This window comes from Gouania willdenowi, chromosome 6 (assembly GCF_900634775.1).
Source record: "Gouania willdenowi chromosome 6, fGouWil2.1, whole genome shotgun sequence".
Taxonomy (NCBI): Eukaryota; Metazoa; Chordata; class Actinopteri; order Blenniiformes; family Gobiesocidae; genus Gouania; species Gouania willdenowi.
Window position 1 is genome coordinate 10,786,413 of NC_041049.1, and position 15,015 is coordinate 10,801,427.

General features: G+C 36.3%; 1 protein-coding gene across 2 annotated transcripts in view; it reads left to right on the forward strand.

The window, feature by feature from the left end:
- chchd3a (coiled-coil-helix-coiled-coil-helix domain containing 3a) overlaps nucleotides 1-15,015 on the forward strand; it is a 100,991-nt gene that overhangs the window by 60,948 nt on the left and 25,028 nt on the right. For both annotated transcript variants that reach the window (XM_028449048.1, XM_028449049.1), the window contains exon 6: nucleotides 6,761-6,844. In XM_028449048.1, the coding sequence (XP_028304849.1) occupies nucleotides 6,761-6,844 (84 nt within the window). The remainder of the gene's footprint in view (nucleotides 1-6,760; nucleotides 6,845-15,015) is intronic.

The window sequence follows — 15,015 nt, forward strand, 5'->3', positions numbered from 1 at the left end:
ATAACTTTGCCAGATGCGCATTAAGCAACAAACATATTCAAACAAGTAGTAAACTGCTTCTCAAAGTAAAAAACTTCTCAGCGCAGCGCGGAGTGAGAAGCAGAGAGAAGGAAAGAAACACACGCACGTGCACACACACACACACCAAACCTCCAGCCAGCTGCTCGTTAACTACAAGTGCGACACAACATGGACCCAAGGAACAGATAAGTTAAACAGTTAAAAGATGCTTTGAAAGTTTAAAACCTGCCATTGGGATTGAAGAGCTTCTTTCACGCTGTGCTAGTGGTGGGAGGGACTATGCAGCCTCTGTGTCCAGCAACACGGAGCAGCCTTCGGCAGCCTCTCTGTTAATAAAGTTATTAACAGGCGAATATACTGTATCGGCTGGCCGATTAATTGGTCGATCACTAGGTTAATGTCCCCATGTCCTCCAAGAGCACTGTTTAAGCCCAATAGTAGTAAACATTAATAGGCTGCTCCCACCTAAATCTAAAAAGTATTTCCTTTGAATTATGTCATGAAATAATTTGTGCTGGAAGATAGATAAGACATTAAAATATGATAATCTAATATATAATAGAATACAGTAAAAATAAAAAAAGCTTCAATTGCAACTTTTCTTGTTCTGCTTATTTAAAGTTTGACAATCATTCATATTGAATGAAGTTTCGATTTAAAATTGTTTAACTGTTAAAGCTGATATCTGGAGTTTCTGAGAAATCTATGTTTATGTGTGATTCTTTTGAAATTCATAAAAATACCCAACTGGTCTTTTACTATGGTCTACTGCCGGTGATCATTCATATACATTCTTGTATATAAGTCCATCCTTCGTCCTATAGACCCCGATCGCTGAGTGCGTCCAGCCAATAGGCTTCGACTTCATGCTTTTGAGCCTGTCAATTAAAGTGAAAGCGGAACTGTGCACGGAAACAAGGCCGCGCGTCACAACAGCAAACAGGTAAATATTATTTTGGCTCTTACCTGACCCATAGACCAATATCAGTACGACCCAATGCAACCTTGTTATGTTCCGCGATGCGTGTGCAGAAAAGTGGAGGCTTGGCTTCTGGTAGATTGAGAGAGGCAGTGGGAGGAAGAAAGGCTGTTTAGGGGTGAACATGGAGACATCCTCTCAGAAACTCTGGATCTCAGCTTTAAGAACTTGTAAGGATTATCGGGTTTGTTTTGGGTTTTTTTTTTTTAATTCATTATTAGATTATTTTATTATCCATCTGTTGATTGTTTCTTATCATAGGTTTTGCACACCATATTTCTGCACGTTTTGTTAGAATAATTAGGAACTCGGGGACAACGTTTTTTTGCATTTAACAACTTCAAAATTATTTTTGAATGATTGCGGCAAATGGGTTCATTGTCAATTAGGGGTTTCCCAAAACCGGTATTACTGTCTTGCGTATTAGCCAATACCGATATCAATCCGATACTGATATCGGCATCAATCATACATATTTTTATGATTTATTCTGTTGTGTGGAATTTTGGACAAGGCTTAATCAAACGATGTATGTTACACAAAAGGAGAACAATAGTCAGCAACATTAGGTATGAGACAAATAAGCACATATTATTGTTAAATGGGTTACACAAATGTTAACCATAAACAAAAAAATATTCTACAATAAAATAAAAATATATAGAAGACCCTGAAAATATCAATAAATCCAATAAAAACCTATTTTTTTTACTTTGGAGAATTTAGATGCAGAGGAAAATCTGATACTCTATGTGACCAACATCCAATATTAATATCAAAACGGGACACTCTTATTCTCTACACCTAAATCTAAAAAAATAAAAGCTTAACTTCATCCCTCTGTCCTATCAAATACTGTCTGACACCATTTGATTAATCACCTTTTATTGTTCCCTTTGTATTTACCATCCTTTTTTTTACCCCCAAGTTTACTCACCCTCTCCCTGTTTAAATCATCCCCCTATTGCGCAGCATACTTCACTCGTAGTGCTCCTCCTCCAACATCAACCACCTCTTAATTAAGGGAACAAAAGGTAGCTGTGCGGTGGTGAAGTCTGTCCCATTGTTTGGCCTTTGGTATGATTAGATTATCTTTAAAGTCCAGCGAATGGGATTAATCATCCAGAAGTGATTGTGACATAGTGTGACCCTGGACACACTCATTGGACACACGTATGAAGCTTTAAAGCTTTCACACACTTACACAAACACAAAAAAAGAAATTTCCTTGGTACACATCTCTGTCAAAACCTTCCTTTTTGACCTCTTTTGACTCGCCTTCAGCACAGATTTATTTCCCCACCTGTCCTCTGTGGGTACAGCTGCTCAAGCTGGTACAAGATTGTGTGTTTGTGTGTTGCAAATCGGTGTCTGAGCTGTTGTTTGCGTCTAGGCGTCTGCCTGCCTGTTTTGTATCTCTCCTATATAAAGCAGAAGTGTTTAGTCACCACCTACTAGCGGAACATTGGGTTTGGACACACTTGTAGCAGTGAGCCTCCCCTTGCCAAATCCTCTCCACTGTGTGCCCCTTTATCCCATCAACCTTTTTGTTTCTTCATCTGAAGTAGAGCTGTTGGTGGAAGACAGATTCTTGGCACCTCAACGAACATGATTCAGGCTTTGTAATACTTTGTCATTCTATTTGGAAGGCGATGATGCACAGTGGGAATTCATAATACACGTATTCAACGTCTGATTTGTACTACTCGTGTATTTTAATGTGGGCTTTGAGTTCCTTTTCTAATATGTATTCTTTCAAAACCACCAATTACTTTCATCAAGCTTTCATCATTACTGTAGGTGCATGAAGCTATGGTCAAACAGTATGGACTATTGTTTGGAATAGGATACACCGGTAGTTGCTCTGTTTAGTGCTTTTCCATTAACATTTCCCAATGTGGAAAGATTCGTTCTACAAAGTCAAGAGGACGCTAGGGTGTCTTCAGTCAAGTATGATGACTAATCAATATACTTCAATATACACCATTCTTGTGCAGGCTAGCTTCACCTGCATTGAGTCACACTGTAAATATTGACCAATACCGTAACATAACTGAGCTGGGATTTTTGGGGCAGATGCTGATAATCATGGTTTTAAAATGCTGATATCTGATGTATTAGTCGATAGCGATATATGAATTAAGAACATTGATATATACAGGATATATATACTGTACTAATATACTTATAATACCTAAAATATGATTAAAGGCAAAGAAATAACACTACTAAATTAAAATTAGGAACTTTATTTAGTAACACAGTCAACATAGACTATAAAGCCCCTAATAAATAAGAAAAGACAAACTTGTGGAAGCTGTATTTCCAGAATACAATTTAAATACATATTCCAAAATAAAGTTACTCAAGTCTTAAACAGTAAACATCAATAAATCAAAAGAGGAAAGTGTAACTGTATATCATAAACTACTGGACTTTCCATAGTGTTGTAATTTTGTAATCATTACTGCCGGTTCAAAAGTGGCAGAAATTACAGCACAGCCACAGCATCTCGGAATGTTGATTGATTGGTGATAGTTATAATTAGCTGCATATTAGACAGTCGGGCTTTAGAAAAATATTCTATATACATATATGCTAATGTCCTGCAAATATTGGCCTGCTGGGATTTGGATTCTGATAGCACGGGGAATACCATTAAAAAAAAAAAAAAAAAAACTAGAACACAAATGGTGTTAAGTGAATCACTGTCCTCCTTGTCTGGTGGGGAAAAAAACAAGAAATCACAGTGAAAATTAAAGCTGAACGATTAATTTCATTTACGATTTTCTGATCGCAAAGGCTGCAATTTTTTATTTATTTTTTTTTATTTTTTTTGTCCTGTCTTGTACTGTCCTGTTAAGTTCAGAGTGTTTAAGAAGTGCAGTCCACATGTTTCATGAAACTTGAAGTTAGATATGTTGAAGAGAAAAAAAAGCCAAAGATTTGTTTACTTTATTGTTGTAATCTGTGCTATAAAATTTATGTTTTATCCTTATTTAAAATTTAAATAAATCTGATTGATTGATTTATTGAAAAAGTAATCGCATATTAAATCACAATCGCAATATTCAGGAAAAAAAATCGCAATTAGTTATTTTCCAAAATCGTTCAGCCCGAGTAAGAATGAAGAAAAAAACACTTCTATTCATCTGTTTACGGGACTTCACATCCTACATTGCACAGCGTGATAATGTCAACAAACGGAGTGTTTAAGATGGAAATAAAACTAAATTTCAAGCAGAAATTTTGACCTTTTTCCTTTTGTTTTGGAGTAAATGATTTTGGATTCATTGATATGAGGCATACACTTCGATTTTATCTAATAAACAATAATTGGGGGTAACAGCTTTGAAGGAGCTGCAGCTCTACTCTGAGCTCCTCCTACTCAGCATCAGGCCTACCAACCTCACAGTTATTCAAGATCATTTTTGTCAGTGACGAGAGTTTAAAAAGTTCTAGATGGAAAGTAGATCTATTGGTTAAAGGACAGCTTGATCTTATGGCTTTGTTCTCCCTCTGTGATCCCATTGGCTCCTTCCCCACAATTTGATGCATAAACCCTGAGATGCTTAAAGTCTTACAAACCGGGCTGTGTGTCTTCCTTTTTCTGAAGAGGAACTGCCTACCATTTCAATTAAATTGGCAACTTTCCTTGTAACTGAAAGTGCTGATTCACATCCCTACTTCTACGCATCTCACAGGAGGACGGCCCCTCTCTAAAACTCCTCTTCACAATGCACAGATCAAGCAGCTTAGCCTGCTGTGTGTTGGGAAGCCAAACACAGATGGTTATCCATGTGGAATGAGGCTGTTTCTTTCCCTTATATATATTTTGTACTTTTTCTATTCTTGTCTTCTTGACTTCTTATTGCTCTTAATGGAGAGTCCTCAGGGCTTCATCTGTGCAGCTGCTATCATCCAGCACCGACTCCTCCAGTATAACTTTGTTTGTGCTTGAGGATAATGTATGCAGCAATTCATATGTGCATACATATATGACAAATATCTATAAACCATCTGTGTGGGTGACTGTGTGCACAGGTGTGACTATGCCACTGGATAGGGAATATTTAAGACTAAAGTGAGAGTATTGAAGCAGAACCGTGTGATGGCCTGTCACACCCACCACCCCTCCTCTCTCAATTCTAAAACTTCTTAAATGTCACTTTGAAGAAGTTTACGAATAAATCTTACCATTTTTTTACTCTTTGTCACTTCTCTTTATTTTCAATGCGTATCAAGCAGGAGATCAGACAGAAGGTAAGACTAGAGATCTGTTTCTCTCTTATATCAATTCTGCATGATAGATGCAAGTTTTTTACAAGAATACTTTTGACAGGCTACATTTTTCTTCTTTCATGCAATTTTATAGATTTTTCTTTAAAAAAAATGTGTTTTGAAGCATTGGTGCTCCAAATGCTTTGTAGTTATAAATAAAATGATGAATTTCAGCAAGTTTCTCTGAAGAATATCTGAAAGAATTAAAAAATACAGACTGCTTTGTGCTGAGCACTAGAAACCCTTGCTATCATGAACTGCATAAGTCTGAGCATTATTTTAATCTGTTTATTCAATCTGGAAAAACACCAACAACACATCAATATTGCATATGTCAAAAATGGGGGAACCAGGCACTCCAAAAATGACAAAATCAAAAATTTTAAATTTTAAAAAAGCCTTTATTTTAATGGCCAAATCATTAAAAAAAAGCCAACGTGTTTCAACCAAGCATTGTCTTTGTCAGGGCTAACAAAATTACATAATAAATTGGTATTCCTCAAGTTGTTTGACAAATTATTGAAAATAAATTAAATTTCTTAGAAACACATTTTATTGTTTCAACTTAAATCCTTGGTAATCCGTCCCAGTTTGATGGTATGTTTTTTTTCTCCTTTCTAATAGCAAATATATCAGGTCCTATCTGTTCTGTATATCACAAAGAGAGTCAGGCGTACATTTAGTGAAGGTCACACCTGAGCGGAGGACAGTGGAGATAGGTAAGGTTGGGTAAATATATATGACAGACAGCCACGTTTGCTTACACCAGCAACTGATGTTATCGTCAAAGCCTGATGGTGCTTTGGCTGAAAACTGAACAGAAAAAGACTAAGAAACACTTAAATTGTTCTATACCACTCCAAAGGACACACACAACACAAGTCTTTTTGATAATAGTGGACCAAATTTAAGATTGATCCAGCTCAGACTGATTTAGATACATCCTATTTAAAACCACAATCTGTCTCATTGTTTTGTTGAAAACAAAAATGACTCGTATCTAGCTATGATATAAAAAAACTGGCACAGGTCAGAGAGGGTTCTTCCCCCAGCCAACAATTCAATATTTTCCTCCAAAGCAAATCTTAAGCTGGAACAGAGATATCTTCTCACCTTTACACAAGGGTGAGTTCTATGGATTTTGAGTCTTAGCTTGTGATCCTCCAATGCCAATTAAGTCTCAGGATTTCATACAGTTGTGAGCCTTTCTGGACTTTCTTTGACCAACTAAAGGAAAACTTTGAAGTTGAATTCAAAATTATATTTTCTATGTCATGTTTTAAGTTATGTTTGTGTATCTCAATGGTGGTCCCGACTATGTATCTTCTTTATTAAGGCCCTAAGATACACATTTTTCAACACATACTTATTATGGGCGAATAAGTATTGCTCGCTCTGTTTGCGTTTAATAACTTTACAAAATAGTTAATCATTGAGCTCAGAGTTAATGCTATTTTGTGTTTTTATCTGTGTGTGTAGGCAAAGCAGCTGGAGGCGAGAGAGGCCGACCTGAAGAAGCAGGATGTTTTCTACAGAGAGCAGGTGGCTCGGCTGGAGGAGAGGGTAAGAAACTGTTGGCAGCTTTTGTGCACCTGAAACATGGGCTAACACGTTTTATACAATACATACAGTATGTTGATAAAGATGACTAGTCAAAGAGATCTGTATGAAATCTGATTTATTTCTCTGGCTTTAAACACCCGATAAATACAGATGACGGATGTAGTCAGTGGCTTAGTAGAGTTAAATACTGCTGCACTTAATACGTTTTTGTATTAAATTAAGCCCATTTTTAAGTGTTTATTTTCACTGAAAGATTGTGGGAAATGTTTGTAAGTTTCACAGATTTCATCTACGGGTGGTGATAAGATACATTTTTAAGTGAACTTTCATGAAATATTACATAATTGTGAAATTGTACAAATGTTACACATTTTAATTACAAGTAGTGTAGAGTAGAATGGAGTAGCTTTATTGATCCCGCAGTGGGGAAATTTACTGTCATGACAGCTCAGATCAGATAAAGTGCAATAAAAAGAAACAACAGTAGGCAACACACAGATTACCCAAAAGGCACCCGGAAAATAGTGCAATGAAGGAGATAAATGTGTCACTACAATGGTAAAGGCTATATATAAATAGAAAAATAATAGAAAATGTATAAAGAATATAGATATTTACTGGTGGGGAAAGGATAGATCTTTACATATTTACAGATGGTTAGCCACTTAGGTTGGTTAGTGGCTGGTAAAGTGGCAACTTGATGATTTTCTAAATGTATTGAAAATGAAACAGTTGCATAAATAAGGAGAAACAAAATGTTGCATGTTGAAACTTAAACATTTCCTACCTTTATAAGTTACTACTACTGCTATCTTTCCCTCTAATTAAAGTGAAACCGTAAAAATTCAGTGTTTTTCAAACTGGTATCCCTTCGGACTATTCAGTACCTTTGAAGTAATTTTCAGTTTCAGAAAAGTTGGTGACCCCTGATCTACTGCATCAATAACCAGTTATTTCATAAAATATTGGACTTGTTAAGACCTTCTTTTTATCACCCTTCAGCTCTACAGTTATTGAGCAGGATGCTGTACTTTTTCCTTCACTCTCTTGTCTATCACCTCACTTTCTCATTTTTCTGACACAAATTCCCAACACATTGGCTTTGTTTGGTTTCTCCACCCTAAGGCAAAAAGTCAAGTCTTATTCTCCTTTTATCCTTTTTTGCCTGATAGTGGCACAACTCTTGCGTTTCGTGTCAAACTGGCCTCCTATGGATTAGGATGAGGGTCAGGTGCTCGTAAAGGTATCCTCAATGCTGACTCCTCTAGATGCCTGCCAAGCGGGGGGATATACCCTGTAAAACTGCATTGAAAAGAATGATTACATGTGGTTCTCAAATCAAAAATGTCTCATTAAGGATTTGTTACCCGAATGAATGTGGTTAAAGTAGCAGCTTTATGCTGGGAAGGAGTTTCTCCCCCTTTGAGGGGGAAGATTAAAATACCCTTAGAAGCGGAAGCCCATTGGAAAGTCCATGCAAAAGAATTGTGGGGAAGTTGGATTTTTAGGTATTAAACTGTTCTTTATTGTTGTTTTTCTATGACCATGAATGTAAAAGCCAAGTTTTGTTGGTTTACTGTGTGAAATACATATAAAAGAGCCCCAGCAACCCTATTTTATACCTAAACAAATGTCAGAACATTTTTTAATCCAGTTTTGTATACAAGCTTTTACCATAATGTAGTGTAGAAGTAATGATTCTCAACTAACACTGTCATTATCGACAGGCAGCAGCCATTCACCAGCCTTGTTGGTCTCTGATCAATATTCCTCACTTCAAACTGTCAGCCAATCACCTTCAGACCTCAGAGAGAAACCAAAAAAAAGCAAGAGAAAGAGACGTGGCAGGACAGACGTGTAGCAAGACATTGAATTTTAGATCGACAAAAAAAAAAAATTGGAATGAAGAGATTTGGTTTAGATCAAAAAAGATTGAAAAGCAGAGGGCCAGCTGGAAACAAATTGCAATAAAAGAGGTTCTGTTTGAGGAGGTATCTTGAGAAATTATGATAAAGTGACATTTGTGACTGATAGGGTAGGTACAAGAAAAAGATTAGGGTAAAAGAAAAAGTCAAGAATAGGTAGAATAATAAATGTCACTGAAAGATAAAGAGCACAAGTGTACGGGAAAGAAAAGGTTGAAAGAGTGCCACCACCTCTCAATGAATTGACGAAAGATGAAGTGAGAAATGGGTAATATGAGTCCTGGGAAACGATGAAGAATGTTCCAATTCATTCATTTAGTGACTCGCGCTCAAGAAATCGAATGATACATTTTCACACAACTCACATGTTCCAGTTCCAATGCAAGTTCATCCTCACACAGTATGTGCTTGGGTGAATAAATATGAAATGAAATACTTAAGTTTAGGCAGTGGTATGTAATCAAATGCTCCTGTGTTGAATCAGGTAAAGTGAAGATGTCCTTAGACGTCCAAGTTTTTAACAATGCTTTGGGAAGCCCTGGTTTAGTGATTGCTAAACACTGAAAAGTTAATTTATATTCTGATGTAGTATTGGTAAACATGTTGCCTATATGATGTATTAATTTCCTATCAGCTGTTTCCAAATGGAAAAGTACTCACCAACAAAAGGGAGTGGGTCAGAATTCAAGGACTTTAGAACAAAAGACATCAAAATATCTTATTTGATTGAAATGGTGGGAAACACGTACTACATTAATTTGTGTTAACTGGAAAGCCGTATTGGCTGTTCTAATGCCAACTGCCTCATAGAAAGGAAAGTGCCTGGAAGTGTTGCATTGATTGAAGTATTACAAGCCTTTTGTTTAAACATTTCAGAGACTTGAATGGATGGAATCACTGAGGATTCATGTATCTTGAAGAATTAAAAAACGTTTTAAATTAACAATCTTAAGTAAAGTCACTTGCGATAGATAGGATAAAGATAAGTGATTAAAAATGAGAATACAAGGTAAACAAGAGCAAATGTCCACCAAGTGCCAAATGTCCTCTTTGCCAGATATTGGCAGTTATATGGACCAGTGATACTGATCATGGTGCCATGATCATTCACACTTAAAGGCTTAAAGGCTTGGAAGAAATGTCTATCCCCATTAATAATGGAAGAGTTGGTCCAAATGTATGGACACCCCCAATTTAATTTGAAAGATTGTGATGAAATTCGGAGCCGATCCAGTTGGAACTTGGTGGGGAAGTTGGCAAACGAAGCCAACAAAACTGAGTCAAATTTCAAAATAAGCTGTTAATTATGAACTGAGATCTTAATTTTTTGAAATTCTGATTTTTGAAACTGATCCAGAATCAGTATATTGATCCTGATCCTCCCAAAAATATAATAGAATCTTCCATGGTGTAAAGCCTATCTTTGGTTAAAATTGAGTCAGAATCTGTTTAGTACTTTTGATGTCATCCTGCAAACTGTCAAACAAGTAAATAAATGCAGGTAAAATTAGAACCTTCTTAGTGGAGGTAACAAAAACGCTTTGTGTCATAAAGTAAAATGGATTGTGGTTGTTTAAAAACGTATTTTTAAAATTTTGAGAGCAAGAACACAACTCAAAAACTCAGCCACAACGTATGATTCTGGTGTATTTAAATCTTATTTCCTGAATTTATTTTATTTGTTTTTATCTAGAAGATGGGTAAATTTCCATCTATTCAAATGAGGTCGATGACTCAGCATTGGAGCCCCCTAGTGGCTCATGGAGCCCTCTGCTTTTTTTTTTTTTACTGCACATATAGCCAGAAACTGCTCTGCTCATGCCTTTGTTTTCAGTTGTGTGCATTGATATCATAAACTGAGTAATGGAGATCAAACTAAATCTAAAAGTGACGATGTAAATCCAAGTACTGGCATTAGTTGCAGCTTTCAAATACCAAGTATTTTACCGTCCCCTCAGGGACCACTACGTAATAGTAAAAGTCCTACATTAACAACAACATAACATCACTTTTGCAAATCCTTAACACCTTTTTTTTTAGTAAGAAATCAGATTTTACCTGCAGGGCACTTTTGGCTAACATTTTCACAATCACTCAAGCCTTTCTCCCACTCCCTATCTTCTCTTCACCAATGATTTACCCCAGGATTCCCTTAGCATTCTGCTCTCCAACAACTTTTCAGAGAGGCAGGGAGCGAGAGTAGAGAATGTAAGTCTGATATATATTACACGTCCATTCCAATCCAACATGGCCATTCATCAGAGAAGCTTCCAGTGACAGGCCATCACCCAGCTCCTAGACAGCTCAGCCTGCTCCCTCCACCGCTGCCGTTCATTGCAGCCGCAGCGACCAAATAGCCCCTGAAAACAGTATCTATATATTTATTACATTTTCACTCAATACCTGCCTCTCTGTAAAACAATCTCATATTTAACAATCAACTTGCCAGCGTGTCTTCTTTTTTTCCCCCCACTACCATGTTTTTGTTGCAATTCTCTGTCTCTCACTACGTCGATCTCTATATCTTTCCTATTAAAGTTTATTTGAGTGGTATTTTCGTTTACCCTTCATGCCTCAATTTCATCTTTTGCAGACAGGATTTTTCTTTTCTTTTTTTTTCCCCTATAGTTTTTTTTTCCGTTACCTTGTCTGTCGCTGGAATTGGATTTTTCTTTTTTCAAATGGAGGACAATCACAGCAGCAATCAGCTTCTCGTAGAAAAGTTTCACAGCACTGGGAAAAGGAAATACAAGAGAAGGGTATTAAAAAACATTAATGCTTTCTATCCCTCTATTTTTGTCCCTGCCTTTCACTTGCTAGTTCAATATTCCTCCATGCCGCTTATTATTACTCCTTTTTCATTCTCCGCCTGTATGTGGCTATTGAGACGACAAAGTTCAGTGTATTTATTTCAGCGTTTTGTATTGCATGAACAAATCTACTACTTACTATGAGGTGATCAATGTAGTTACTGATGCTGTGTAACGTGCAGTGCAAAAACAAGTATTAGGGCTGTGCCAATACAACTTTTCACTTCGGATACCCAACCAATATTGTAGCCTTGAATATTAGCCATTACCGAAATTGATCCGATTCGATATCGGCATGATTCGATCCTACTTTTATTACTTATTTTGAAGTGTGGAATGGAAGAAAAGGCTTGATCAAGTGTTATTAATTAAACAAAACAAAATTAGTAACAGTAGGTATGAGGAAAAACCGACCATTTATTATTAACCAATGGGTTACAGACATTATAACCTTAAACATAAAAATATTCAACAGTTGGAGATTAGAAAAATAAATTCAATAAAAACAAAATGTATTATAGCAGAGATTTTAGATGCCTCTGATATAATCCTATATATATCATAATATACTGTATATGTATTATTTATTTATTTATTTGTTTAAGTAGAATAAATATCTTCTTTGCCTTGGGAAGTTTGTCTGTGTTAAAATCACAAAACATCTTGTAGAAATGTGTCCTATTTTAATTTTAGTTGTAAGAAAAGTCTTTGTTTCTTGGTGATTTAAAGACTCTCTTTAAAAGCCACTGTCACACACAAAGTAGCTTTGTACTTGGCAGTATACAGTGGCCACAACAGAAAGGACTGTTTCAGGCATTATATCTACACCTCTGCACCATGAGATTCATTCTCACCCCTCAAAACAAAACCTACCTGTTTTATTGAGTCTGTGCATATCCCAAATGAGCTCAAAAGCTTTTCGTCGGCTCCGCTGTGCTGAGCTGCACAGTAGAGGTCTAATTTTTTCTAGCTCTGCAGAACAGTAATGTTGGCCTTACCGAGGCTTCTCCACATGTTGGCCCTCCTGCTCCGCAGTAGATAAGACGACGGAGCCATCAGTGAAAATGGTTATTTGTTTAGTTCATTAAGAATACGAAGCTTTTTCTTGTGGTGCCTTATCTGTCTTCTCAATGTTGGTGCAGTGCATCAGCAGTAATGCTTTAATTTGTCTGATACCCCCACCACGCATTGTGTTTTGCTCCAGGATCCCTTTTTACTCATGCCAAAGTAGCTACGTAATGTCACAAAGAGGCGATGCACTGACAAAAAGTTACCAACAAACTATCAAATGACTAACACTAGCACATAAAGGTGGGTCAATATATCGTGCAACAGGATTTTGCGATACTTAAACGTTGCAAGATATGTCGTCCAGGGTACGAGTGGTATTATTACTACACACAAGATTATGGTTTGCGTTTATTGAATTTTTGTATTTATAAAAGGTAGTACCCAAAGTCTAAGTATGTAACAAATGTATTATTATAGTTAACTAAAACGAATGAAAACTAGAAGTAACATTTGGAATGTTTTAAACTTTGGGTATTTAAATTACGGTTAACTGTTTATCAGTCTTTTGAATATATTTTTTTAAATTGTATGTTTTGTTGAGATTTTATTATGAAATATTTGTTCTGACAATTTTGGGAATTGCACCTAAGAAATACCCCAATTTACAAAAAAAAGCCAAAAAACTCAAACTAACACTAAAAACGAATAAAAACGCAACTAAAAGTAAGCATTTTCCAAAGAAATGAAAACGTACAAATCTGCACTAAAAACTTATACACGTTAACTGAATTTAAAAACAAATGTCAAAATTGAATAAGAACTACCGGTAAATCCAAAACTATTATAACTAGTAATTATTGCCTATCGTATCGTGAACTCAGTGTATTGTCCCACCTCTACTAACAAACAAATACATATTTAGGATTAAAGAGCTTTGGTAAAAGGAGGCTAAAGTTAACCAACTCAATCTGGAACCCGGGACAGCAAACGCAGTCCTCGCACGTTTTCTTTAAAAACCACAGAGACCTGCAGCAGTAAATGTCATCAGTAGATCACTGGGGAGATATTGTTCATAGCCCTGTAGGTCAGAAGGACAATCTCCAATTCAGTTCAGAGTCACTGAAGATAAAGCAGGGTCGGTATTGTGTGTGATTTATATGAAGTCCTGGTGAGAAGTCTAGTAGCAGCGTTTTGGACCAACTGTAAGAAGTATTTTGATGTCTCTATTTGTTTAAAGAGTAATAAGAAATAAAAGTTTCTAAGGTGGAAAAAGGACTACGTAGCAGATCTCGGCTTGTTGTGAATTATGACACCAACGTTTTGATCACCTCAGACCAAAAAGTTTTTACTTTCTGTTGATTAATGTAGGAATTTTATAAGAAATCCATTTGCTTACATCTGAATGATCAGGTAGCCCATTGGCATGAAACAAATGACTTATTTTGCCAAGAGCTTGTTTTTCTTTCACTTTAATCAATCTGTTACTTGGTGATTGTATGGATAAGGCTTTTATAATTTTTGGTGTTTTTATTTTTCCACTTGGTATTCTGGAGAGGTTATTCAAATATAGCATGATCTCCTGGTTTGTTTTTTTCTCCCATCTGTGTTTTACATCAGCATTGAAGGCAAGTCTTATTTTTAGGCTTATTTCTTCAGGCACCTTAAAATATATGAATATAACAATGTTTTCCCCTCCTGAACATGTTTCAAGGTCAAGAGGACAACACAGCAGCAAGAAATTACTACTGGTACTTACGTTTTATTTACTCTGGCCTGCTTTTTTTGTTTTACAAGGAGATTTGTAACTGTCCTATGAAAGTCAATTGAAAAGGTCTAGTATACCTTACCTGTTTCAGTGTTTTTTTCTTTTCCCTTCCAATGAATGAATGAGGACTCAAACCGCCACTGTCTACATCCATACTTTTCCTAGCTCAACAACACCCGAATATTGATCCTTTCAGCAGCGCAGTTCATTTCTATTGACCTTTTTACAAGTATGATGGATATCTTCCTGCCAGGAGTTGGTGCAGATCCCATCAACAGGCCTAAATTTGTCATATTTAACGTCTGACACTGATTTAATGTAGAGTAATTTAATTATTTGGTATCCATGTTAGTGAGTTATTACGTTACTGGTTCTCTAATTGTTGGTTTGAGGAATGTATTGCATTATATCGATGGTAGCACTTATACTCTTGATTATGCTATGCTGTTAGTGCCTTTTAACATAAACTTAGAAATAAGTGAGGGCATCCTCTTACTGTGATTAGACTTTCCTAAAGAAAAAACGATGCAGAATTGACTTCCTGATCTGTAATCCTCTACTGAAAGACATTTGTATTGGGAGATATTGCTTTCCGTCATACCAAACACAGCTCTCAATCGAGCTATCCATCACACTCTCCGACCCCTGACAATTGGATTA